This window comes from Tachysurus vachellii, chromosome 22, assembly GCF_030014155.1.
Source record: "Tachysurus vachellii isolate PV-2020 chromosome 22, HZAU_Pvac_v1, whole genome shotgun sequence".
NCBI lineage: Eukaryota > Metazoa > Chordata > Actinopteri > Siluriformes > Bagridae > Tachysurus > Tachysurus vachellii.
The window spans coordinates 7275291-7300802 of NC_083481.1; the positions used below are offsets into that span (position 1 = coordinate 7275291).

General features: G+C 36.7%; 1 protein-coding gene across 2 annotated transcripts; it reads right to left on the reverse strand.

The window, feature by feature from the left end:
• Positions 1 to 1952: 1952 nt before the first annotated feature.
• Positions 1953 to 24114, reverse strand: slc6a6b (solute carrier family 6 member 6b). Of its 2 annotated transcripts, XM_060857636.1 has the most exons (15): positions 23955 to 24110; positions 21887 to 22277; positions 18472 to 18701; positions 17957 to 18091; positions 16201 to 16426; positions 15585 to 15717; positions 14866 to 15000; positions 14509 to 14612; positions 14265 to 14389; positions 12512 to 12624; positions 11179 to 11316; positions 10532 to 10634; positions 9149 to 9249; positions 8055 to 8225; positions 1953 to 7396 (listed from the first exon to the last, which is right to left on the reverse strand). In XM_060857636.1, the coding sequence occupies exons 2-15, from the start codon at positions 21919 to 21921 to the stop codon at positions 7241 to 7243; spliced, it is 1905 nt and encodes a 634-aa protein (XP_060713619.1). In that variant the 5' UTR covers positions 21922 to 22277; positions 23955 to 24110; the 3' UTR covers positions 1953 to 7240. The 2 variants fall into 2 exon arrangements, with proteins under 2 accessions (XP_060713619.1, XP_060713621.1); XM_060857638.1 differs by lacking the exon at positions 21887 to 22277 and having other exon boundaries at positions 23955 to 24114.
• Between the last annotated feature and the right edge of the window lie 1398 nt (positions 24115 to 25512).

Sequence of the window (25512 nt, forward strand, 5' to 3'; positions counted from 1 at the left end):
GTGTATTCTAAGCTTGTATTTATATTTATGGGATTTGGCAAACACACTTATCCAGAGCAACTTGAATTTATCTCATTTATACAGCTGAGCATTTGTGGGGCCTTGATTTAGAGCTCAGAAGTGGCAGCTTGGCAAGGATCTTCTTTTCAGTTCTTTCTGATTCACTATACTGTACCATCTTAACCAGTGGGCTAGCACTGAAATGCCTTTCTACTCCCCAAAGTTGCACTATGGTGAGTGATTAATAAAGTTGACAATCATCACAAATGGTTCCCTGCATACCAATACTGGTCCATAGATAGATGGATGGATGGATGGATGGATGGATGGAGGGAGGGGAAGGGAAGGGAAGTTAGATAAAACTTTGTCATTGCAAAGCGCAGGAACATCATAGAAAATGTGCAAATAAAAAAGTGCAGATGAATATGTAAATATATGTACAACAATAAATAAAGCTATGGCAGGAAGTATGTGCATAAGAATATGTGCCAGTTGTATAGACAGTATAATATGTGTAAGATATAATAGAATTATATATGCAGTGCAAATTTGGGCATTATGTACATTGTATATACAACAGTAACCAGTAAATATATAGTGTCTGGAGAGCTAATATACATAAATGGATTTAAACTAGTGTAAGCAATGAATGTAAAGTTATATACAATTATATCTGGTAGAAAAGCTGTAACAGAATGTATATTGTGGAGCGGAACTGCAATGTGCAATATATTTACAGACAGCAGTGTAGTTTAGAGTTCAGTAGGTTTATGGTTGTGTGCTGGAAAAAACACTCCATCCACCTTCCACATACCAATAAATACAGAGCATGAACATAAAGTGGTAGAGCATGAACATGAACATAAAGTGGTAGAGCATGAACATTCAGCAGAAGCAATTATGAATCTAAAAGGAATTTTTAAACACGTAGCAATATAAAACTTGAGATGTTTTAAAAGGAATGGACAAACAAGTGCAAAAAATTCACTATGCCCCTAACTGAGAGGGAACAAAAGAAAAACCTTAATTTTGATACAAGATTATGAATCAAAGTAGTAAAATAAACCGAATCTCGTATCAGAGACCTTTGGTAAATGAGCAAGTGAATGAGTAAATGAGTTCTACAGATCATAACAGGATTATCCTGAAATATGGTACAAATCTCACTACAATCTTGCCTGTAAAGGTGCTACCTTAAACACCATCAATCTTACTCGTATTAATTTTATGCTTGCTGCTATGTTTCTCATTTAAAACCAAAATCATGTGGTAACACTGCCTGCACACAACACAATAAACACAATTTTCTTACAGACAGTTTTCCAAGAAATACTATAAGAAATGCTGTTGTATCTCAATAGTGTTCTTGTGATAAGAAAATTGCAGCATTTAACAAATACAGGTAATCAAGTTCTTGAAGCTAGTCCCCAACCAATACTGCAATGCATTACGTCTGTTGGAGATATAAGGATTCATTCATTCATTCATTCATCTTCTACCGCTTATCCGAACTACCTCGGGTCACGGGGAGCCTGTGCCTATCTCAGGCGTCATCGGGCATCAAGGCAGGATACACCCTGGACGGAGTGCCAACCCATCGCAGGGCACACACACACACTCATTAACTCACGCAATCACACACTACGGACAATTTTCCAGAGATGCCAATCAACCTACCATGCATGTCTTTGGACCGGGGGAGGAAACCGGAGTACCCGGAGGAAACCCCCGAGGCATGGGGAGAACATGCAAACTCCACACACACAAGGCGGAGGCGGGAATCGAACCCCCAACCCTGGAGGTGTGAGGCGAACGTGCTAACCACTAAGCCACCGTGCCCCCCTAGATATAAGGATATTTTTGCTAATAATTTAAAAACAATCATCAATGTATACTTCCTTGGTTTTACATATCAGACAAACCCATTTTACAGAAATGACTTTCAGTCAGAATGATTTCATATTTGTTTTATTTTTATTGTGATTACAGCTCATCAACATACTGTTATTATATTGTTGTTTATCAAACTTTATTAGCAATATATAGTTTCATTTTTATGGATTATTAAACAAAAACAAAAAAAAAGAAAACAACTTAAATGCCTAAGAAAAATATTGTTCATTGGTGCAATAACAAAGTAAAAATGACAGTGAATAAGATTAAATCAATAGATTGTATATAAATACAGTGTATGAACTAATCTGGATGTACCTCATTCAAAGGCAGAGAGTTAAACATTTCTACATAATATCAAGAAATAATCTTTCCAATGGTATCTTTAAAAATCTGTGTCTGAAAAATTACAAATACAGTCAAATTTATTATGCATAGTTAATGGATTTGTGATAACAGGTGATTTTCTATTAATAATATAGAATTTCATATCTGTCCATTCTTTTTACCTATTATACAAGTATGAAATTTAAAGATGTAAGATCAAAAAAAGAAAGAAAGAGACTTTGATCACTGCAAACCAAAACTATATTTTTGTCCGGATTATATTTTATTATATAGTATAACTTTGTATATATCTGTAAAAGTAATCCTAAAATGTGTATTGCAATTCTTCGAGAAAAAAATAGATACAGTATGATGATCCGTGTTACGATAAATAAAATGAAAAAACATTAGTAAAGCCAATCCTCCAAATATCACTGAAGTCAATGGTAAACAGTGAAGCTAACAACAATTGGTATTTGGATTGTTCGATGCAAGACAGTGAGGTTTATTTTGAGAAACAGAAGATTATAGCGTCTGAGAATCAGCTATGTACGATATGCTGCTGAGATCCCACTACCACAGTGCTTTATTGGGGAATGAAAATGGTGGTTGTGTATCTGTAAAACATTTACAGAGTAAGGAATAAAATGCTTTTTTTTTAAATAAAATAATCAGAGACAGATTGATCCTAGGACAGTTACTGTACTACAGAAAGTGGATTACTTTCATATACAAGCACATTCTGAAGTGTTTTTATTAGTCCTCAAACCACAACAATTTTCCAGTTATTATTATTTTTTTTAATTGTTGTTATTTAAAGAACATTTATCCATTTAGAGTTACTTGTAATATTGTGAAAAGTCCATAAAATTGACTAGTTCCTGTAATCACTTATATTACAACAGTTATAAAATTCCCTAGATTCTTTGTGACACCGAGGACGCCTTCCAAAACGGTTAAACACAAAACCTCAATATATCCAAAGTGATTTAAATCCACCAGTAGGTACAGTAAACCTGTAGTGGTTTTTATTAGAGAAATGATAATGTAGGTCTAATAGAAAGAACGCATTAATATAAACCTTACAACTGCACTATTGTCAGAGTTGCTGTAAATTAACTAACACCTTGTGACCAATCAGAATTGAGAATGCAACAGTTTTATGGTGTAAGAATAAAGGGCTGGGTAATTCTGATGTTTCTACACAGATGCTGAAACTGGTTTGCTAAACTAAACTTTCTATTCAATACCCAGGACATCTTTACTGTTGTCTAGATTCAAGGTTGCCTGATCGGCCACAAAAATGAAATTGTCTATTGATTTCCAAAAAATGTCATATAGGCAGTGGACGTGTCCTGCTAGACAACAGAAAATAGTGTGTTGAGGAATGCCCAAGCCTTTGAGTGGGTTGCTAAAACTTTATACACTCAACTATAAGTCTGGATTCTATTTTGCCTCACATGTATGGGTAACGATCCAAAAAACAGAATAGATAAGACTAATATTTTAGTCCAGAAGGGGTCACAATTTACCCCAATGTGCCTTAAAACAAATTTGAACAAATCGGTACTATGGATAAAAACACACACTTATTTTTAGCACAAGATTTTAAATTATTTATGCCAAAACCACAATGGGATGGTTATAATTTCCATGGCCTGATAATAAACAAAGCAGATTTCCATCTCCATTGGGAATCTGACTCATTAATCACATGTACCCTGAGAAAGAAACGATTCATCTTCTACAAGTTAAGCTTGGGAAGTTTTGTGCATTTTTGCAAACTCTCCCGATTTCTTATCCCTTGGGTGCTATCAATCTGTTTCAAATCAGATCACTACTACAGCAGAAGCTGGGGAAAAAAGGATCAGGCCTTTTGTCTCAACGCAACTCTGAGTGACCCTTGAAACAGTAACACTGTTATAAACACAATGAAGATGTACATTTACAAAATGTTCAGTTTTATCCTGGACAAATTTTCCATGACCTAATATGGCACTTCTGGTTGTGTCCTCACAAGCCATATTTTAACAAGTGTTGTTGGGTCACGTTAAAGAGACACTGTGTGGTATTGTGTCACTCCAATGCCTTTATGAACACAAAGGTAGGACTGAGTTACATTCCAACAATCTGAATGATTGAAGTTCACCTCAGCAAAATGTTCAGCAAAAGCAGGAGTCTTTTTCATTTTTTTGTTTCAAAAATAAATGTTTATTAAGAAATAAAAAATGTTTTAGGTACTCCAAAATCTTTTAAATACAGTTTTGCTTCCAAGTTATCATCAAAAATTAAAAAATAAAGAACTTTTCAAATGTTCTCATGGATTACACCGACACTTTGCCAAACCATATAGGTGTAAAAAGTTTTGAGAAATCGTTCTCTCTCTCTCTCTCTCTTTCTGCATTAGGATCAGATCATGAGAATAAACGGAATATTCCAGATTTTTTAAACCGTGATACGGCACCCATAGCTTGAGGGAAATCAGCAACAACAGCTTCCACTATTCCCTATACTGATGAAAACGGAATATCTAAGAACTACTCTCACTTCTTTTCTCAGTAAAGTGAAAAGTGGAACAAAAGATTAGGACAAAAAAAATAAACTAAACAGGAATATTCCATTAATCTCTGGACTGCGACTGAGTTGGAAAATTTCTTGCACTAGATCTTATTATTTGATTTTCAATTAAGCCATTTTTCAAAAAAGCAGCGCTTAAACTGTTCCTTCAGGGAAGGTCAAAAAACACTTCTGCCTTCATGACTAACAACCAAATAAAGTTGTTTGGCTACAATGTTTAACTAAGTCATATATCAGTTAAAATCAGGCTATGAAAAATCATATAATAAGATAAGAGAAGATTGATGTGTGTTATTTTACAGATAAAATAATAGAAAAGTCATAGAATTTCTTTTTAAAATACTAAATTATGTAAAGTATCACAGTAACTACATTTTTTTTTTAGTTTGGTGTTACCTTGCAATGATCAGTTGGCCCCTAATGTGCCTGATGTTTCCTGTTATTTTTTCATAAAGAAATTTCACTGCAAGTACCATCTTTTTAAAAGACAGATATAATGCATATCATCCTATGAAGTATTGCACGTTACAAATTCCACCAATTGCACTGATTAAAAGCTCTATATAAAATTTTGTCCTATAAAAAAATAATAATTGCTGACAGAAGCCAAGTACAATCTTAATATTAAGAATACAAAAGGCAGTGAAAAATAAAAGGATGAAATGTACAAACAGCTTAGATCTGACCATAAAATACTACCTTTGAATTGGTATGACACAAAAGCTTGGGCAAGAAAAATTTCATGTTTTAACATGCCAGTCTCAGTATGTATTTAAATAATTGTCTGTGGGATATTTAGTGACTGTTGAAATGTGGGTAGAACTGAATTTGTTTGGGCATCTAATTACACCAATGCAGGAACTATGCAAAAAAAAGGAAGCTGGGCTGTATTCAGAGTTGAGTAATGCACACTTAATGAGGATTAATAATGCCAAAATAATGCAGCCGGGTGTCCAGAACATAGACAAGGTGAGATTAAATATTTTTCAGGTGTGAAAGTTGCCTACGAAAGTTCCGGCTTGCTTACAAATTTTTCTTAACCGTAGGCTTAAGTACAATTTTGGTTTGAGTGGGCAGCAGTGTCACTGTCAGACAGATTCATGTTACAATGAAATTTGTGTTTTGATCCATAAATACAAGCCATTATTGACGGTCATATTTTAAAATGTGGCATTTTAAATTTTGATTTTCCTATTAATTATAAACATAGCAGATGAGTACTGAGTCAGCTTATCTTTAAAACCTTTTTGTTTGTTTGTCCGTTTTTGTTTTGTTTGTTTGTTTGTTTTAAATTTTAACAGGACAGCATATCGAATTAACAAGAACAGATTCAATATTGATTTTGTTAATCAAACACCCGGTCTATTAAATGGTGTGCACAGTTTGCACAATGTGTTGGATCGAGGTGCTGGATCAAGTGCTATTTTATATGCGTCTTTTTGGTTTGGTTAATCTTTTTTGGTTTGAATTTTTAAATGGTCTCTTTGTGTTTTTGTTACACTTAACATTTAACATATTTAATTCTTTAGGATTAAAGATGTTCTGTTTAAAGTCATTGGCCTAAACACTAAATAAAAACCCTGTTGTAGACGCTCCTGCTTAGGAACAATCTGGCAACCATGTAAGTAAATTGCATAACATAAATGAGGATCTCCAAATATGCTTACATTTCATCTTGTAAATATTGACGTATCATTTGGATTTCAACACTGAATACAGACCCATGAGAATAACTGGTGGACAGGATGGATGTTATAAAGTAAAGATTATTGTACTAGATCAGTATGTTAAGAATTAGTGTGACCATTTGTGCTTTTCAAAGATGCTCACAGTAAGTTAGATGTCTTAACTCCTCCCGCATGTGCAGTGGTAGATTCAGTGTGGTAAACTAACACCAGACAATAGAGTAGTGTCTCTGTTTTAAAACTCCAATTATTTGCAATTTTACGCAAATAAATAAATATATCTTACCAAAAAATGTCCACCAAGACACTTTTTTTTGTCTAGCTACACTAATGTTACTTTTTAAACACTATATATATTTGCAGCACTTAATTGGTCTGTTTGTCCACTCCAACAATAAATCTTTTAAACTTAATTATTTACAGAAAAGGAAAAAAAGAAGAAAAAAAAAGATTTTTTTTGACTATTTTGAGATACTGGTGTTTGTGTATGTAAATCAATATATTCTCTATTTACAGCAACAGTAATAATAGTAATAAGATTATAATAATAGTAACAATGTTATGATAAAATATTAAAAGCAGACACTGTCAAAAACAAGAGTAATTTCCTCTGTTTAAAAAAAAAGAGAAAGAAAAGGGAAAGAAATTCTAGTGCAGATATGTAGATATGTAAACCTGGTCCTACGACTATGTCAACATTTTTTTTTTTTATATATATACATGGAAAGCAGGTGATTGGATTCTCTCACAGAGAGCGCTCACATCATGGTTTCTACAATAGTGTGGCTGGGCTTGATCAAGCCGTTGTTCCCGTTAGGGTCAAGGGGATGTGCCTGTTCTGAGCCCTTCGGTCGGTACTCCTGAGGACATGAATTTGTACTGCTTCGCACTGGAGCTGCCACTGCTTTAATCCTCTGTAAGTAGAAAAGGTGTGTTAGCTCATTCGCTTGGTTTCTATGACTCGTTTTCTGAATTGTTTTTAGTCTGCAGTAAAGTTAAACCCTTGTGCAAATCTAATTTGTTTAAAAATAAAAAATAAGGGTTTAAATCATGCCCTGCAATGTCACAACCAGGATGATAAGATCTTCTAAGATCATGTTGCATATAGAGCCAGTTTAACAAGTGTGGTAATAAAAAAAAACAATAAGTCTGCTTGACTTATTTTGACTTATAAGACCTTGCATTTCAGATACGGTTTTCCTTACGAAGTGAATATCACACTTAGATCAAGATCAAAGTAGCCATAGTGTAACAGATATCTTAGTTTTGACTAACATTTAAAAGAGAAACATAGTACAGTTTAGGAAAGCATATGGTTTGAAGAATTAGATATAGTACAAAATGTCAAAATGTAAATGATTTTCCTCTTCATTTGAAAGTCCCTCACTATGTTTACTTTGCAATACAGAAATTATTCCAACTGTTTTTTGTTTTGTTTTTTTAAATGTGCTGTCATTTTGGTTTGAAGTACAAGTTCTTCTAGGTTAAATTAATAGACATGAGAGGTGGACTGCTGGGAAAAATTGGATGTGGGATAGAATTGACCATATTTTGTTGTATGGGAATACTAACCTCAATTAGAGGGCCCTCAGACTGAATGATCTTGATCACAAACACCATAGGTATGCAAATCATGGAGGAAAGGGCGAGGGTCCAGCCCAAACCAATGGCCCAGTCTGGATACTCATAGACTTTGTTGTACGTCAGAGGCTTGTATTTGACCAAAGAGAAAATGAAACATCCCTGTAGAAAATAAAAACAGGTAAATTAATCCCAATTAAAACCCAACTGAATTGTGCCATTGTATATCATTAAAACAATCCATTGTATATCATTAAAATCCAAATACTATTGGTCTTCTTCATAAATTGGTCTTTATTATCCATCTAGTTTTTGGTGGTATTTAAATGCATGACTTTATTAGTAACACCTGTACAGTGGCTAATTCAGCCCCATGTAGTCTCAGAATAATGTTTAAACCTTAACTGAAACATCAATCATCAGAACAGAAATAAAAAATACTTTTGGGAAAAAGATTCTCATATATTCTAATATATTGTATTATACATTGCACTGCTGCCACATGACTGGCTTACTGGATTATTACATGAATGCGCAGGGGTAAAGGGTGTTCCTATTAAAGTGACCAGAGACCCAAGAAAATGATTCATCCAATGACTCTCGAAAATATCTCTAAATACAGTTAAATGGGGAGGAAAAAACATTTTATAAAGCGTCAATTTGACATTTTACAGGATGAAAGAGTTTTAAGATCAATTTGCAATTTGCTCATTTTTGGATAAAATTCTTTCTTTGGAGTAAAATGTACTTCTACTGTCAACCTTCAACTCCACATGCCAAGTAAGCAGGCAGATGGCCATATGGAGTTTAGCACTGTGGCAAGCAGTAAGTTGTACAAAATAATAAACAAAACAAAACAAAAAAAAAATGAAATACAATATGTGCAAATTTGTAGCTGGATTTATGGGAGGATAAGATGATTAGGGTTAATCTCCACAATTGTGTCAAATGTTTTTAAGGGTATTTAAAATTTAATTTTTAAAACCCTGGTATGAATAGATAATTAACAACAAAAACAACTCATCATAAATTCTTTCTTCCACTTGTCTGGGTACAGTTTTGTCAAAAGCAAGGAAAAAACTCACCACACAAAGAAAAGGTGTGATTGCAGTCCAGCACCACTTCATCCAAGGATTTGGTCTGTATCCGATCATGTCCTCAATTGCATCATAGAAATTATCAGCACCTAACAGGAAGTTTTTTATATTATATTATATATTTATATATTATATTATTATTTATATTATTATATTCAAATTACTACATAGACAGATTGAGGACTGAATTTACAAGCAACAGTTTGAAACTCATTCATAGCTAATTCATTATTGCTAGCTGACTGCTAATTAGCTAAGAATATAACATGAAAATATTCTATAACTATAACTAGCTTGCTAACTATCTTAAATAAATTATGTGACTAAATTTTATGTTTAAACATAGTATAGCTCAAGTTAGAGAGCTATAGATTTGTCTCAAGAGATATGTATGCTATCGTACATTTAATAGTGTAATGTTATTTTAGTGTAATGAATTCCAAAACAACTGTACAAATGTTAGAAAATGTGCTTTTCTTTAAACATTCACAAGAACTAAATAATTACCTCAGCTTAAGTATTAATTATGAAATAACTTGATTGAAATTGACGCCTAGCAAATAGGTTTTTCCCTAAGGGACAGCTAACAAGCTAAAAGTACGATATTAGCAGCTGCCATAGGTAGCTAGTTATCTTGTACAAATTATCATTGTGAACCTAATTTGTAGCCATTAAGACATATAGAAACAAGACTACTATCAATCTGAAATGCATGCTTAGCAAATTAGCTGTTAATAACAAATAGCTAACAAGCTAAAAGTTTGATATTGGCAGTTGATAAAGCTAGCTAGCCAACAAATTGTCCTTGTTAAACTAATTAATTCATGCATATTATGACAAAGTCAATTTGATATTATATTGAACAACATTCCAACAAAGCTAGCTAAGTTACAGAAAATGATGTTTTAAAAATTACCTGTTACTAATTGTCTGCTAACATATAACAGTCTTCAACTTCTATATAGAATTTTAATCTGCCCTTAAAAAAAATACTTATTTTGCCGCTACATGGGACACACAACTGAACCATGCTTGTAAAGTGGTTTAAGACTTAAGTGTAATTTGTTAAGAATAAATTGAGAATTCAGCTCTTTGGTGTCATTAAAGCTAGTCCTAACTCATTCCAATGTTTTTTTCCCCACAGGCCCGTATTTTGTATATGCAATTTGCCATGTGATTTGAAATTCAAATGTGAAGCCTGACCATTTGACTGCCTGTGTTGACAGAGGTGATTTTGGACTTCTGTTTAAAGATATGCATGTAAGATTTACTACACAACCTATATGCTGAAATGTTAGCTTTAGTTTCACATTACTGTATACATGTTTTTCCTCCTTACTATTTATGTGAAATATCACTTGTTGAACTTACCATAAATCCAGGCTACTGCAATGCATTCAAAGAATGCAACCCACAAAAGGCACACACCACTGGCTGCATAGTAGTCAAAGAGCTGAAACACATACATGCCACCCTAAAAAGAAGAAGAACAAGAGAGCATGGTCATTACATCACACTCAAGTCCATGTACAGGCTTTAGACTTACAAAAAAGCAAAAACAAAGCAATGATCTCAGAGAACAGAGGGTCTTACACAGTTCACTGGCTTTCTTTGTACGTAATGGCAGAACACTTATTTGTGACATTTACTTTTAAGGTTTATGCATGATATTATGTCATGGAGCAAAGCCAGGCCACTGCAAGGAAGGCTAAACAAGGAAGAGCTAAAACACAAAACCGAGACTCATCACTGGGGACTTAGTTATGGGATATTGGCACAAATATTTAATTGTAGAAATAATCCACCAATTTGATGAGACATATTTGTTGCACAGATGGTTAATTCATCTTGCAGCTGGAACTATTAAAAGCTTGTGGTTTTTTGTGGCGTGGTTGCAGAAAATTACTGTAATCCACCGCATTGGACATATTAGAATCAGGCATTCAATAGCACTGTGGTATAATTTGATCATTAAATGGTTTTCATTAATTATCAGACCATTTTTTCTTCGAACTTACCTTAGTGACCATGGCAAGTCCCAGCAGGTAGCTTACAAAGCATATTATAGCTATGAAGATTTCTCGACGGTAACCCTTCCGTAGGAAGGATGGATACAAATCCACCAATGAGGTGATCTGTCCTTCCACTTCAACAAACTGTGAGAATAAGTCAAAGTAACAACATCAGGGAAACCGAGTTTTATTGAGCTGCAACAATATCTTGAGAAAAGGGATTTTAAAAGCTACAGAGGCTTGAACATGATCTTAGAATGTAGTATTTTGGACCAAATAGTGGAATTATCTGATAATAATTTCTGCACTGAACACGGATTTCTTAACATGATGTTGTGTGAAGAGGCTATATTAATTCCGTTTTGAAATCCACATTCAGTTTAACTGGGCTAGGAGCAGTAAGATCAGTAACTTTCCTGGACCAAGGAAGCATGCTGACCTAGTACAGTGTACAATTTCATTTAGACAGTGAAATGTGATAGACACCCTGAGTGACACAAGGGTCAACATGATAATTCCTCTTGAATATCAGAGTTAATTTTTTCATTTGGTTATGTTAAAGAGTGTGAGGAGTAATGTTGCATTCATGCCCAAAATCAACTGTATACAGTATAATAATATATACTATAGATATATACCATATAATATTGTGTTTACAGATATAAACACTTATGCAATTGAAATACACTTCATTTGAGCATGCTAACATGCTCAGTGCTCAATACCACACTTTGTTGGTTGGTTGCTTGACTTATGATATGATTTGACTGACAATACAGATTGTTATCTATACTAGGCTAAGCTATGACAGTAAATAAACCACCATCACTCAGACTTGCCCAACCTTCTTCCGGCAATCTCTAGTGACCCTGCACCATTCCTGAATACAACTGTATATTACCTGATTACAATTGTATATTAGCTTGTATTACTTTCCCTAATTAGATCACAAAATAACAACCTAGTGTATCATGAGTTTTAAGAGTATGGCAATAACTAACTGATCCTCAAAAATCATCTTCTTTGACCACTAATGTGGTCATTGAATGTCTCTGATGACCTTCTGTTTCTAAAATGGCTGACAGTCACTGTGTTTTTTTTTTTCTTCGACATTTTTGATTCACATTATGGAATCTCGTTTTTATCAGCAATACGTATAAATATAAATAAGTCTCAGATTGCAGCATTGTATATTTTTGGTGTTTTTTGTGACCATTAGGAGTTAGGGTTGAGTTTAATTAACTATATTTTTAAGAGTGATATTTAGACATACAGAGATAAAAAAAAGATATCAAATCAAATCATGTTGGTTGTACAGTAATAATCTTGAAATACCGACCTGACTGTCGAGACCTAGTAGCAGAAGCATGATGAAGAAGAGAATGGCCCAAAATGTAGGCAGTGGCATCATTGTCACAGCTTTAGGGTAAGCAATAAAGGCCAAGCCAGGACCTAGAAGGGTAAAGAACAGAGAAGGGGAGGGGAGGTGGAGGAGAGTATAGTTAGTAATGCTAATCATATGCACTTTTTGATCCATGCCACTACATTGCGCACGTTGGCATAGATCAAACAGATGAATAAACAAAAATGTGCGAATGGTTCCTAGGCATCGAAGCAATTCTGGCAAACAAGTTAGAGCTACTAAGGCTACAAATATTTTCACTAGACTTTTATGTCTCTTTAGTTAGCTTAAAGACAAGCTTTATCCAGACAAGAAACCTTCAAACAAATGTATTCTCTGTGCTATAGAGAAAATAGAAAGTTTTTATCCTTATGGAAACCTGATATTCAACCAGATATCAACAGCAAAAGAGAGAAACAGACAGCTGCCTTCTCTTACCAAGGCCTGTTGTAGGTCATCTTTTCTAACCTGACATTGCAAAACCCATTTCACAGACATTAACAATAAACAGCAAACATGTACCGCAGCACATTTTAGCTGCAAATATTTGTCCAAATGTACATCCAGAATCCAGGCAAGCAAATGATATCATGTCTCTGTCCAAGGCCAGAAGGACTGTCCCTCTCTAAGGACAGGTTTCAGCATTTAAAGCAAGCAGGACCTTGGCCACACCCAGAAGAAAGTCTTCTTAAACAAACCTGGTGCTTTGCTTACCTTTCATGACGTTTCGTTACATAATATATCCAATACAGTCATATACTACAGCTCTTTTTTAAAACGAGACACATCTGTCTAACTATGACATTAATCATATTCCTCTGTAGAGCAGCCCAAGTAAGTTTAAATAAGATGTGATGTATAAACACAGCCATAAAGATTTATTCTTTATACACAATGTGACGTGAAGCTAAGCATGCCTGAGTCTCCTTAGAGGCAAGAAATAGCATTGCAGATGAACTAAACATTGAAAAAGGGAGCCAGTTAACCAATCGATCTTTCAAATAACTTCGGCTGATTAATCTGGAACTGAAAGGTGAACCAGAAGAACAAATCAAAGAATTCTAAATCTGAATGGAAAGAGAGCATGTGGAATGAAGAGCTCAAAAAATTGAAGATCTGAACATTTGTCCAATATGGTCTACAGGATGGAGGAAAAGAACAAATACAAGCTGCTAGAACAGCAGCCAAACATCACAAATAGCTGTTGGAAAAATCAAAGCAAAATGCATGTTACAAAACAGGCCGGCATTCCAAAACATCCTGGAACCATAAATTTATTTATTCTGTGAGCTTGGCACAAGATTTGTCTCTGTAATTCCCCCACCCCACCACCTTCAATATCTGCAGAAACAGGCTTGAGGAGTTCTAATAGAACTGTTTCAGTCTAACTGTAGACTCTTCATTGTTAGCAGACTGGACAAGATCCAATCAAGGGCTCAGCTTTCCCAGGGTCTCCATGCACATCCTCTCAATATATCTCCATAGTTTGTTTGACGAATCCAACCAGAGTGAGAATCGCTCCCGGATGATACATTCCATTAACAACTACATCTTCAGCTTGTTTATTTATTAATTTGCTTTTAGCGGTGTCTCCGATTTTGTGGCCGATGTTTTAAAAAACGACTGACTCATTTTTGTGACTTTTTTGAAGTAACAGTGCCCACCATCACTGCTACTTTTACCCTCGTACCTGACTCTGCCACATCAGCAATGTCCACCCCTTGCTCTTGTGCCATGAAGCCCAGGATGGAAAATATTGCGAAGCCAGACACAAAACTTGTAGCGCTGTTCAGGCCTCCCAGCAGCAAACAGTCCCTATGTCACACATATGTCATGGAGCTTGTTAATTAACACAAAAGGAACCTAAGTCCCCACTTTTTTGCCTGTTGACTGGACCAATCCCATGGCCCCTACCCCGTAGCCAGGTAGCTCACCTGTAGCAGTTGTATTTGTACTTGTTGTAGCTCCCCAGTGATGTCATTGCTCCCAGACAAATGGCATAGGAAAAGAAAATCTGTGTCCCTGCATCAATCCAAACCTACACAAAAAATGAAGCTATGTTACGTCAAGTAATAACTCTTAATACGTTACAAGTTTGTTTTCATTACTGTCATTACAAGTTGGATTCTTGGCTTGTCTGCAAAGTGCTTCATGTGTTTCTCAAGCTCATGTTACAACACCAGACTTGATTGAATGAAGTGCGAGTTGTGCCTTAACACATGTAATTATTAATTTACTTCCCAAGCAGTCCTCAAGGTGATTCATTGCTGCAAAGGCTCATGAGCTCTTACCTCAGGATCCTGCAGACGAGTGACATTTGGATACAGATAGAATTTGATGCCCTCGGCTGCCCCGGGAAGTGTGACACCCCTGATCAGAAGAATAGCCAGCATGACAAATGGAAAGGTTGCTGTGATGTACACAACCTAAAGGAAAAGATTAAGTGGATGCCGGTTAGATATGAACTCATTCATGTGACAGGAGAAAGTCTGAAACTGGAGATTTCTACTGTAATTAGCAAGACTTGCATATTTCAGGTCAACCATTGAATATGTGTCACCATCACCTTTGTTAGGGATTAATCCAAGGATGGACAATGTTCACAATGAAAAGTAGTTAATTGTGTTAGTTCTGGCACACATTATGAAAACTTATTGGCATGATTCGATGGGAGTCATCGCACTCAGGCAGAGTGCACAAATATAGCAAATCAACAAACTGTCTACAGAAACCAGAGATTTTAGTACGATATTGAGGTCTGTTAACTCCTGGTAGTTGCTCATGTCTATGAGGAACATGTTTGGTTTCAACATCTTAGGTAACAATACCTCGGGAATGGTGGTTTGTGATGATTACTTTGGTAATGCCAAAACATTACCTAAGGTTAGGCCATACTAAAACATGCTAAGAGTTGATGGCAGAACCCTATCATGTACACAATATGCCTTTGGCTGAGAAAGTAATGATTAGACTAGTCGTGTACTTGTTTACCAAATAAACCACTTCTCACCTTTCCTGTGGACTTGACACCCTTCCATATGCAGAAAAAACAGATGACCCACATAGCAAGGAGACACAGAGCCAGGTCCCATTTAACAGGGCCTATGTTCTCAATACCATCCGAAATACTGAGGACATTGCGCCTGTAGGGACATGAGATACTAGTGAGATATTTCGACAACAGCAAGAGTTTTCTTTAATAGATTTACATAACATTATGGATGACAGAGGGAGACATGTCTGAATGGATGTTTGAGGCTGAATCAAAACAACCAGCCAGACAGAGTAGAATGAACAAGGCTAGTTTATGACTCCAGATTCAGCCAGTCCTCTCCAGCTCCTTTACTATATAATTAGTTTATGTGAGCTGAGCCCGTGTAAAGCCAAGCCAGTCTAGCAAACACAGGCAAGGACCGGGTTGTAAATGCGTTGTTGTCTAAGGTTATTGAGGACACCTGCTATTTGACACAGAGTCACGATAGCATTATACAGTACAGATCTAAGCCAGTCTTAGAAAATCTTAGAGGATTTCATCGGAGCCACATTCTTTCAATGAAGCCATATTATTCCCATAAAGCACAAGAGATGGAAAACCAAACTATACCATTTAACATTTAATTACTTACTCCCAAAACTCGGTGACTGGTGACGTGAAGTTGGTAGCATTGGCAAGGCTCATGTTCTTGCGAAGTGTGTCCTCTATACAGTTGTCTGTGTTCCATTTATTATTGCAACTGGCCCAGGGAATGTCAGGATGGAAGGACTGGAACAGGTAGTACAAGCCCCAAGCCAAAATCACAATGTAGTAGACGTTCAGTAGGGAAACGATCACAATGGAAGCGTAGCCGATACCTGAATGGGAAGAGTGAAAACATTAACGGTTACTTGAGGTACATCAACAGCAGATAGATGGTGACCTGAAGAGAAGGTTCTCAGAAGGATTCTTTATCTTTTCTGAGAAATAACACATGGCCAGCTTTTGTCATTCAAATAAGACAGAGTTCTTCACAGAGTGATTTCTCTATTAGAGGTGAACTGGCAAAGAGCCACAAGCAGAAGGACTACAAACTGCTGGATGACACATTCAGATAATCGGGACAGGGACATATTGCTGTTATCAAGAGGTTTTAAGTAGACTAATCATTAAATCCTGTTACCCATTTGTACATCAGACAGAGTATAATCCCTCACTGAACCTCAGTAAACCTTTCCTGACACAGATTCACATTATCTATGTTGCCATTACTTGAAAAGTTTTGCTTCAGTGAACCACAATAACCAGCATTGTACAAAGTACCCATGTTAATGAGGAGCAAGCATGTGAATGAGGAACTGTTTGAATTGCACTGTGCTTACACAGCAAGCACTGTTTGGGTTTGTTTTTAGCTGGAAGGAAAGCTGTACACATTGGTACAAAGCTGTTTCTATGTTTAAGCTTAAGTATTTGTGGGGAAGAATGTCAAAAAGTAGAACATTATACATGTACATCACAGAAAAATAAAAACGTTTTCTCTTTTGTTCAAAAAGGAAGTCCCATAAATATTCATGACTTGCAATGCCGCTTGCTGTATTGACTTACCAAGCATATGAAATATCACTGTGCAAATAAAACAGTGTTGTGAAGGATGGCCTCTGCTACAACTAAAATGGAATTACTGTACCTACCTCCAGGAAGCATGCAAAGTGACTAACAGCTTGATAATGTCGGGGCTTATAATGAAATCTTTTTCCCCAACTAAGTAAATATATTCCAAAACTGTTCCTGTCTGTTTTGTGCACCTTCCTTTCCTGGTTATAATGAGTCTCCCTCATGGACTCAACCTTATTGCTAGTCATCTCTTTAATGTTTTGCCACTCTGCTGCCATGGAAACACTGAAATTAGCACACTCTACATGCTACATGCTCTCAAGGTCTGGCTGGAAGTGTGTGTCAGTAGGACCCTTTGAACGTGTTCATCTCGGCTCATGTTGAAAAGGTTTGCTCAGTTCAGGAAATAGCGTTTCGATTTTCCATAGCAGCTGTAGTGGCTACAGAAATGCTAGTAAGATACAGATTCAGCTTCATTTGAAGGTTTTGGGAAATGACCCTTCTAAATATTAGATAAGGATAATTATATTGATGCTCTGGTTAAATGACAACAGCTTTTGATCCTGACTGATTTCTTCCCTTCTTTCCCATGCCTTAGTTCCCAATTGGAACATGGGGATTACTTTCCTGAGGTGTGTTTTCCTCTATTGTTTAATCCTAACCTAAACATCGGTTGCACTAGACTATTCACCACTTCTCCTGTGCTTGTTTCCTCCAAAGGAACAGGTGCAGGACGAATTATTATGCTCAATTGACCACCATTTTTATCATTTTCAGTCACACTTGATACTCACCAGTAAAGATGGGGCAAATCTTTTCCCAACAAGTGATTCCTCCCTGAGAGGTGAACTGGCCAAGAGCCACCTCCAAGAAAAACACAGGCAGGCCTCCACCAAACAGGAAAATGAAGTACGGTATGAGAAATGCACCTAGGCAGAAACAAGACAGGGCAAATTCTCATAAATGTGTTTAATTATGATCTTTGAATCCTGTTACCTATTAAGACAAAGATGTACAGTTCCATATCTAATCTCAGTCATAACCTAAAAGTGTGACACTGAAACTCTTCATCTTACTGTGCATTTCCTGTCAGTGAAACCAAAGCTTGTCTTTCTCCAAATATGGGCTTGTGATGCTCGGAAAGGTGATAGAAGTGCTTGTGGTATTCAACACAAGCGAATCAGCATAGCTTAATTGTAAACGCTTAGATTCTGAAGTGAATTCTGGTTAAATGTAATTCCGCTACATACTGTAAGACCTATGATACCTATTTCCTGTGTTTTTGAAGATGTACAAACCCTTAACTTACCACCACCATTCTTATAGCAGAGGTATGGGAAACGCCAGACATTTCCTAAACCAACAAAGCCTCCAGCCACAGACAGAAGAAAGTCAAGCTTGCTGGCCCACTTCTCCCGCTGAGGATGTTTGCCCTCAGCCTCATCTTCAGGTCGGGTGCCGGGACTTTTCCCCGGGGACGGCTTCAGAGTGTCCTTATGGAAGTCCTTCAGACATTGAAGCTTCTCTTTTTGTGCCATGCTGTTGGAGAGAACAAATAACGGTCCAAACGTTTAATGCGTCAACGAGTGCATTTGGTTGAATTAATAAAGAATTCAACACAAAAACCTGTCTGTGCATGGTGTGATGAACTTTGAGGAACTCTACGCTGAGCATGTGCAACAAATGTTCGAAGTGCTCTGTCTCTTTAATTAACACAGCGCTTATGTATCAAGACACTTTTCAAAGAGAGAATTGTTATTACTGGCTCAGGGTATACAGTTTCAAAGCACTGGCCAAAAGTGCCATGGAGAAGCCCAGATCCAATCCCAGGGATACAGATAAAGATGTCAGAAATGCTCTGGCACCCTTTAGCCTAGCCCCTTTTTAACTTGGCACGGATAGAACACAGTACAGTTCCATTGAAAGATAGTTAATTTAAACAGGGTTTGAACCCCCCACCCCCCACCCCTTGGGAACACACACGAAAATAGTCTATTGTATGTTGAAACTGCAATTCAAGGAAGAATCTAAGGCTTTTTTTCTAAATTATGTCCTTTAAAGGGACAGTACAAATTGTAGTATGCGCAATATCCAGTAAGCTTGATGTATTAGTCAGCGTTTTCTTTTTTTTTGTCTAGATTTCAATTGGAAAGAATCACACCAAAGATAAGGAGTGCATTTCTGTAAAAGTTTGAACCCACATGGAAAACACCCACCGTCGAGATAAAACGCTGCACTGTTATTACTAAATACAGCTTTATAAACTGTAGAAATAGAGTCTCATTCCGACAAAGAGGACGCTAATCATCTAACGACACAATGATTCTATATAGAAATCTACGTGGTTTCAAAAATCACCAGAAAGTGCCAGATGAGACTTTCAGAGATTAAGGAGTTTTCTACAATGAAAACACAACATAAAAGTGAATACATTTATCCTTGATATCATCTGTCCTCACTCTTTACACTAAACAGAGAAACAGTGACAAAATACAGCAAATAAAACAAGTGTCAAATATGGTCCTGTGACCAGTTTCTGGGGTTAATACACAAATTCTGAAGAGTAGTAAAAAATAACAACCGATTCTTGGAATAATTACAACATATTTTCAAATCATGTTGAGAAATCATGGTGTAAACCAATTCTGTCATTCATTCAGGTGACCCACACACTTACATCTCCTTCATGGCTGCGTCAGAATGCTGTGTGCTGTTCTCTGTCCACTGTCACCATGCCTCTGCTGTCACAGCCTAAATGTGTATGCTGCTAAGAGTAAGCCCTGATTGACGGTGTAACCCGCCCCCAGACTAATACAATTAAATACTATCAGCAGATTGGGCTCAGCTTTGGGGAGGAGGATGACACAGACTCGGATGGTAAATTTCCACTCCTCAAAAGATTTAGCTTTGCGTGTGTCCTTGCCACTCGCTGTAACCCGAGCACTAAACAGGCGTGAGGGGACGGACCAGGGCCAGCAATCCTCACCTCTGTTTACTGCTGAGGACCTGCTGGCTATTTAAATCTTCTGTTGTCATCCCACCTCTTTTTAAAGCGTTTCCAGTAATACCTGGTAGCTCAGGGTAAGAGGTTGTTAGCGTCAGTCTAAAGCAGAGGATGTTTTTGTATAAACTAGCTAAAATAAATGCACTCCAAAGGTGGACATTAGAATAGACTTATCAAAATATTGGCAAAGAACGGAGCATTTGCATGAGGCAATTGTACAAAAAGGCAACTGTATGCCAGAGGTCAAATTTTTCCATGTGAGATTCCATGTGGGAAAAAAACACAACACTAGAATCCTGTTAAAATAGAAAAATAGAAAAGGCTGGTCATCTGTTGAAGGAAGTTGTAAAAAAAAAAAAAAAAAAAAGTTATATATATTATTTTTGTTGACATCAAGCGAGGTTGAGTCATGAAAGGTTATTTGATAGGACAGCTTAGATTTCTGTGAAGCAGCTGCAGTGCTCCCCCTTCAGTTTAAAGAGAATCATAAACAGAGCCCACGCCACTAGCACAAAGCCCCAGGGAGCTCCTAATTAGAAGTGATTTGCTTTGCTAAAGTTATAAAACATCAAGTCACAGTCCCTCTCTGCTCTGCCTCATTGCCTGCTTCTGTCGGAGGATCAAGTAAATACAAGGCAAGTGCTATGTAATGTCCTGGCTACTGAGGGAGACTTCACGTCTGACGTCCATGTGAGGTTTATTACATAACCACTATTTTAAATCCATGCACATTTCCTGAGGGTACACGCATTAAACTCTGTCCTCCCCTCTTTCACAGCTTTTTTATTTATGCCCAGCGCACAACATGCATCTTAATCTTGACTTTCATGCAATCCCGGTTTTACAAGAGGACACTTGAAAATTTCAAGAACGGATCCAAGCAAATCTGAATCTTAACTAACAACAGCCAAAGGCAGAAGAACACTAACTTCTCTGGTTAATGCCCTTGGATAAACACCAGTGCTCTTTGCCTAACTTCCGCTATCCCTCTCTAGTTTACGCCATCAAATTGAATCCTAATGATAATGTAAACAGAGTAAGGGCTGAAAATGGACCAATTTCACCCTTTAACCATGTCTCCTAGATACAGCAGACACTACCATTGCGTCACAGTCAAAGTCTTCCTTTCTTTCTTATATTCCATCACAAGCATGCAAGGATTTGTTTAAACAAATTACAGAAAAATAACTTGGGTTAGTCTTATTTAGAAAAAGAAAACATTCACTACAAATTTCACTACATTTTTTCGAGCAATAGCCTTGGGCATCCTGTAAAAAAACCTTCAAATGTAGCCGCTAATAACCCAGAACTGTATTGTCCATGAACTTTATTTATTTATCTTCCCTGTCAGAGTGACAGTGCCTGACAAGATCTTGTTCAAACAAATGTTTTGGTTAGTGTGTTCACCACCAAAAGCTTCTGTTAAATCATTACTACAATGGCACACAGACTACTTTTCTTCTTGGATGTCTCACTTGTTTTTTTGATCCAACACAAAACAAGATTTTTTCTTCAGATTAAAATAGGCTTCTTTAATAAAAAAAAGGCTCTGTGCCTTGTAATATAGGCACTTTTTAAAAGGGTTTTTTTTTACCATTTTATTCTTCCAGAGCCTGCCACACAATAGTGTGTTAGCAAACAAAATAATGGAGGCTGAGACAAAATAAGGCAAGAACATTCCAAAAAATATGACAAGGCCTTATTTCAGTGATTACTGTACCTGTCGGAGTTTAGCTCATCCTCTAGTGAAGACATGGAATCAGAAGCAGGTAGATGGTCCAGCTTGACTAAGATGTTCAGTGAGCACTGCTCAGTTCCCAGAAAGAGAATGAACCCAAAAACATACCACTGCAAGGGTTAGGGGTTCTTGCCACTTTCTTGGACTGAGGTGCAACCTTTAAATTGCCTTGAGGCCAGAAAAAGGAGGGAGTTCTGGTGATGGGGGAGTGGAGCTGGACAGCTAAACACTTTGGGGTTTGACTCATTCATGGCAAAAAGAAGAGAAAGACAAAAACAGAGTTTCGTTGTAGGAGGAGAAGATGGCTGGTTGCCAGCGATGTGCCCTAGTCTTAGCAATGACGCAGTACAATGTAGACACCTTCTTCATGATTCTGAAAAAGTGAAACTGTCAGGATTTATTTAAATCCTGAAATCACCCAATGCCCTAATATTTAATTTTTTCTTTGGTTTTTTCGACCACACTGTGGACAACCACAGGACACAACCATAACCGTTAACAGTTACCCAAGGTTTCCCGGTCTTGATTTGCAACTTTATTCATGCATTTATGTTTCCTACTTGTTTTAATCTATTGTCTGTTTTTTTACTTGCGTGTCATGTCATGGTTTCATAAGTATGCAGAAGTACATGACGCATACGTGTCAGGTTTACAGAGGTAACTTGTCAAACAATAAGCTATTAAACACCCCATCGATATGCATGAAAAGATGACTAACATCTGGATTAGTCTGTCAGCATTCACAAGACTTGCTCGGTATAGAAGATATTAAGAAATAAAGCAATGCAAAAGTTGGATTCGTTTAACTTTCCACACAGGTTCAAAAAATCACTATGATGTGCATTCAAAAAACATTCAAGTCTCACGTCTTTTGTGAAATGGACCAAAAATATAAATATACTGTATACAGAGAAAAAAAATCAGGCAAATATTTTGACTGTAGCTGGTATACATCAAGAGTGTTAACATTTTATTGTCTACCATAGAGGAAGTTGTATGTCTAGTCTAATGTTACACAAAAAAAACTGTGTATTTGTTTTGCATCTCTAATTTTAAAGCATGAAGTCTAAACTAAACATCCTTTTCAGAGACACACATCACAATCCAGTGAAGGTGGGAAAAAATCTGCAGAAGGTAGACACACACACACACAAACACACACACACACATATATATATATATATATACACACATATACACACACACATACAATCATACATATACACACACTGACACACACACACACACACAGACACACACACACAGACACACACGCGCGCACACACACACACACACACACACACACACACACATATATATATATATACACACACATATACACACACACATACAATCATACATATACACACACTGACACACACACACAGACACACACACACACAGACACACACACACAGACACACACACACAGACACACACACACACACACACACACACACACACACACACAGGGGTACGGAGTGGCATTTATGGACAGCAATGAGACCTCGTTTGACCCCGAAATCAGAAGGCGCGCGACCGAGCTCTCTGCGCGCGCGCGCGCGGGCGCGCACGCACGTCCCGCTAACTCCGTTCCGTTAATAAATGAAAGTTGCTGAAAAAAAGCACGAGACTGTATCAAGTAAACCCGGGACTTACACACACTGAGCGCGAGGAACTCTAAAGCCAACATGAGCGCGAGACGAGATAAGACTCAAATCATCATCTGGCTAAAATGACAGCTTAATACTAACATTAACTATGCTTGAACAAAATATGCACTCTAAATAAAAAATACAAGTGTCCACGAATTTAAACAGCAGATCTGTAAATACATTAATTAAATGTAAAATTATAACACGGACTACAGAGGAAAAAAACAGACGCTTATAAATAAATGTGTATATAAATAACTGTCACAGTTTATATAAGTATATATGTTTAGGCTGTGTGCATGCATTTAATAAAGTGCATAAAGATATAAAAGCAAAAAAACAAAAACAAATATATACTTATTCTATATTTTATACATTTTTTATATATTTCTTACCTCCTCTGATTTTTCTTGATTTATTCCTTTAGCAGTGCCTGGTCTCTTGGGTCTCGTGCGACGATGAATTGGATGTGTCGCGATAAATTTAATTTATAAGCCCTTCTTTCCGACCTTTGTCTCTTAAAATGGGTGGCCAATAGACATCGTCATGAGTGGAAAAACACCGGCCAGCCTCTTGGTGCAACAGGAGGAGATACACGAGCCATTTTCGTTCGTTACTTCCTGCTCGCGCGCTGCTCTCAAACGTCCTACAGGTCAGATGGGGCGGTGCACGTGTGCGTCAAACCCACGCCTGTTTACACGCCTGTTTATAAACTCACTCTACAGCAAGGGCTACCAAATTGTCTGCAGACATAAACCTTTTAAGCTGAAAACAAAACAAAATAAAACTATTTTCAGGCAAGAGTGGCTAAAGCATACTTTAAACGTTTGTAGAAGTGTACACGCATATCATCACGTGCACAATCGTGAACATTTTCATTTGTTGATATAGGTGTATCTGTGACATTTACACATTTTCTGTATTGCTTTTAACAGACAGTGTCATGGGGAGCTGGAGCCTATCCCAAGGGCCAAAAGGTGGTGGACAGCTGCACACATACTCACACAGCATGCATGAACAATTTTGGGATACCGATCTGCCTACAATGCATGTGGGGTATGAGGAGGGATGCGGGTACACAAAGCAAAAGCAGGAATCAAATCCCCAACCTGAAAGAATGAGGCAAACAAGAATAGAAAGAATTGGACGATAATATAGTTTTATTAAATTAGTAGTTTAGAATTTATTTCTGCTGAAAATAAAAGCTGTATTTGGTCACAGCACCACAAACTATTTATTTACCTATTTACTATATACAATCTTTTTTTTATCAAGAACACATCATGTAAAAAATTGGCACAAAGGAAACAATTATATTTTAGATCATTTTGTTATATTTTGTTTTGTTTTGCTTGTAATTCTAACCACCAGAAGACAGTTTAAAAAAGGTGCAAGGTTGGGACAAACAATGTAGATGCTTATTGAGAACAATGGTGATTAGCATTTGGGAATGATGGTGATCGGTGAGCACTAGGAACAATGGTGATTATTGATAGGTCGTTGGGAATAATGATGATTAGTGATTGGTCTTTTGGTACAATTGTAATCAGTTACCAGTTACCAGAAATTGGGTCGTCAACAAAGTACAAGTCAGTCAGTCTTTGTAAACTGGTGGTAATTCCATTAAACCTAATCTCTCAACTCATATAAACAGCAGTTGCGTTGTGAGCTGGAGAGCCATATTGAGTGCAGTCCTCTGAATAAATAGTTGCTATAACCTCATTTTTATATAAAATTGATAGTCACTAAGTCACCAGCAGTGTACAGATTCATCAGTAAAGCTTTGTTATAAACATAATGGCATATGAAATAATAATAACAATAATAACAATAATAGTAATAATAACAATTATTATTATTATTATTATTATTATTATTATTATTATTATTATTATAGCTTAGTCCAGGGAGCTTATCATCATTAAGCTCCCTGGACACCCAAATATAAGGGGA

What these genes read in the sequence shown, in the direction of transcription:
- slc6a6b (XM_060857636.1), bottom strand. Translation starts at nt 21,921, where the DNA reads ATGTCTTCACTAGAGGATGAGCTAAACTCCGACAG. An exon ending in GATTTGCCCCATCTTTACTG is followed by an intron (nt 16,427 to 17,956) that starts GTGAGTATCAAG and finishes CTTCCCATTCAG; the next exon opens with GTATCGGCTACGCTTCCATT. An exon ending in GTGTCAAGTCCACAGGAAAG is followed by an intron (nt 15,001 to 15,584) that starts GTGAGAAGTGGT and finishes CTTTTCCTTTAG; the next exon opens with GTTGTGTACATCACAGCAAC.